Source organism: Myotis brandtii, unplaced genomic scaffold (genome assembly GCF_000412655.1).
Source record: "Myotis brandtii unplaced genomic scaffold, ASM41265v1 scaffold122, whole genome shotgun sequence".
NCBI lineage: Eukaryota > Metazoa > Chordata > Mammalia > Chiroptera > Vespertilionidae > Myotis > Myotis brandtii.
In genome coordinates this window covers 19,857-21,446 of record NW_005354255.1, presented here as the reverse complement: position 1 = coordinate 21,446, position 1,590 = coordinate 19,857, and the positions used below count along the sequence as shown (strand labels likewise).

Sequence of the window (1,590 nt, the reverse complement as noted above, 5' to 3'; positions counted from 1 at the left end):
ATAGGGTCTTCAGCTTGTGCTTCAGATGCAGGAGCTTGTCCTGGCCTGCCCTGCCCAGAATGCGAAAGGCACCGGAGAGCGACGGGCCCGTGCCGGCCATGGGCAGGCTGGGTGCGGCCTCCGATGGCAGGAGAAGCGCTGGCTGGTGGAGGCATGATCCACACCCCTGCCTCCTGCACGCCCGGCGTCCCCTACCCGCTCACCATACCGGACTCCAGGGAACTATGGGAGCAGACCTGTGGGGAGCAGGAAACACATGGTCACCACTGGGGGTGGGGGCGGGGGTGGGGGGCGCCTGAGAAGCAGCCCAGACACGCACCTGCCTGCAGAGGCCACCATGGCCTCTCCCATCAGGAGGACCGTGGGCAAGACGTGTCCCCTCCCCCAACGTGTTTCCTCCTCTTGCGAGAGGATCTCAGCCGCCACTTGCCTGGCGTCACCCAAGAGGTAGATACTGCTGTCCCCCACTTGCAAAGGAAGAAAGTGAGCCAGAGAGGTGGAGTCCCTTGCTCAAGTCACACAGCCAGTGAGTGACAGCTGGGATCGGAACCCCAGCCGTCTAGCTCCACAGGGTGTGTGCCTGACCGCCAGACTCCACTGCCTACGACGGTAATAAACCCACTTAGATTGTCTCGAGGAACTGAGCTGTGTTCCTGTATGGAAAGTTCTGGGTCCGCTGACTGGAAGTCAGCAGGGGCTCAATACGTGTTTGAGAGGAAAGCAGTCCGCCTCCTGGATGGCCCCGGGAGCCCCACACCCTGGCTTTCCCGGCCGTAGGTAGTCCTTCCAACACGGCCAGAGCTGATCTGATCGAGAGAGAACGGCAGACGGGATGGGGTGTCACTCATGACATTACGTTAGAAAACACACTGGCTTTCTTCTGAGTCACTCTGTTTTTATTTTTAAATATATTTTTATTGATTTCAGAGAGGGAGAGAGAGATAGAAACATCAATGCTGAGAGGGAATCATTGATTGGCTGCCTCCTGCACGGCCCCCACTGGGGATCGAGCCTGCAACCCGGGCATGTGCCCTTGACCGGAATCGAACCTGGGACCTTTCAGTACGTAGGCCGACGCTCTATCCACTGAGCTAACCCAGCTAGGGTTCTATATGTTTTTACTGATTTTAGAGAAAGATGAAGGGAAAGAGAGAGATAGAAATATCCATGAGAGAGCAACATTGATTGACTGCCTACTGCACGCCCCCTACTGGAGATCAAGCCAGCAACCCCAGCATGTGATTGAACCAGTGACCTCTTAGTTCATGGGTCAATGCTCAACCACTAAGCCACACTGCCGGGAGCCGGTCCATCCTTGCTGCTTGACACGGTCGCTGAAGGGAAGAAACATCTGCACAGCATATGTTTCAAGGGGCCTGGCATATATAGCATACTGTTCTTTTTTTTTTTTTTAAAGTTTATTTATTTATTTTTTAAATATATTTTATTGATTTTTTACAGAGAGGAAGGGAGAGAGATAGAGAGTTAGAAACATCGATGAGAGAGAAACATCGATCAGCTGCCTCCTGCACATCTCCTACTGGGGATGTGCCCGCAACCCAAGTACATGCCCTTGACCGGAATCGAACC

The 1,590-nt window shown here is 54.1% G+C and overlaps 1 protein-coding gene across 1 annotated transcript in view; it reads right to left on the bottom strand.

Annotated features, from left to right (window-relative positions):
• Positions 1–433, bottom strand: part of TICAM1 (toll-like receptor adaptor molecule 1) — a 3,158-nt gene extending 2,725 nt beyond the window's left edge. The window contains exon 1 of the mRNA XM_014533684.1: positions 2–433. Within this exon, the coding sequence (XP_014389170.1) occupies positions 2–100 (99 nt within the window). The 5' untranslated portion in view covers positions 101–433. The remainder of the gene's footprint in view (position 1) is intronic.
• Between the last annotated feature and the right edge of the window lie 1,157 nt (positions 434–1,590).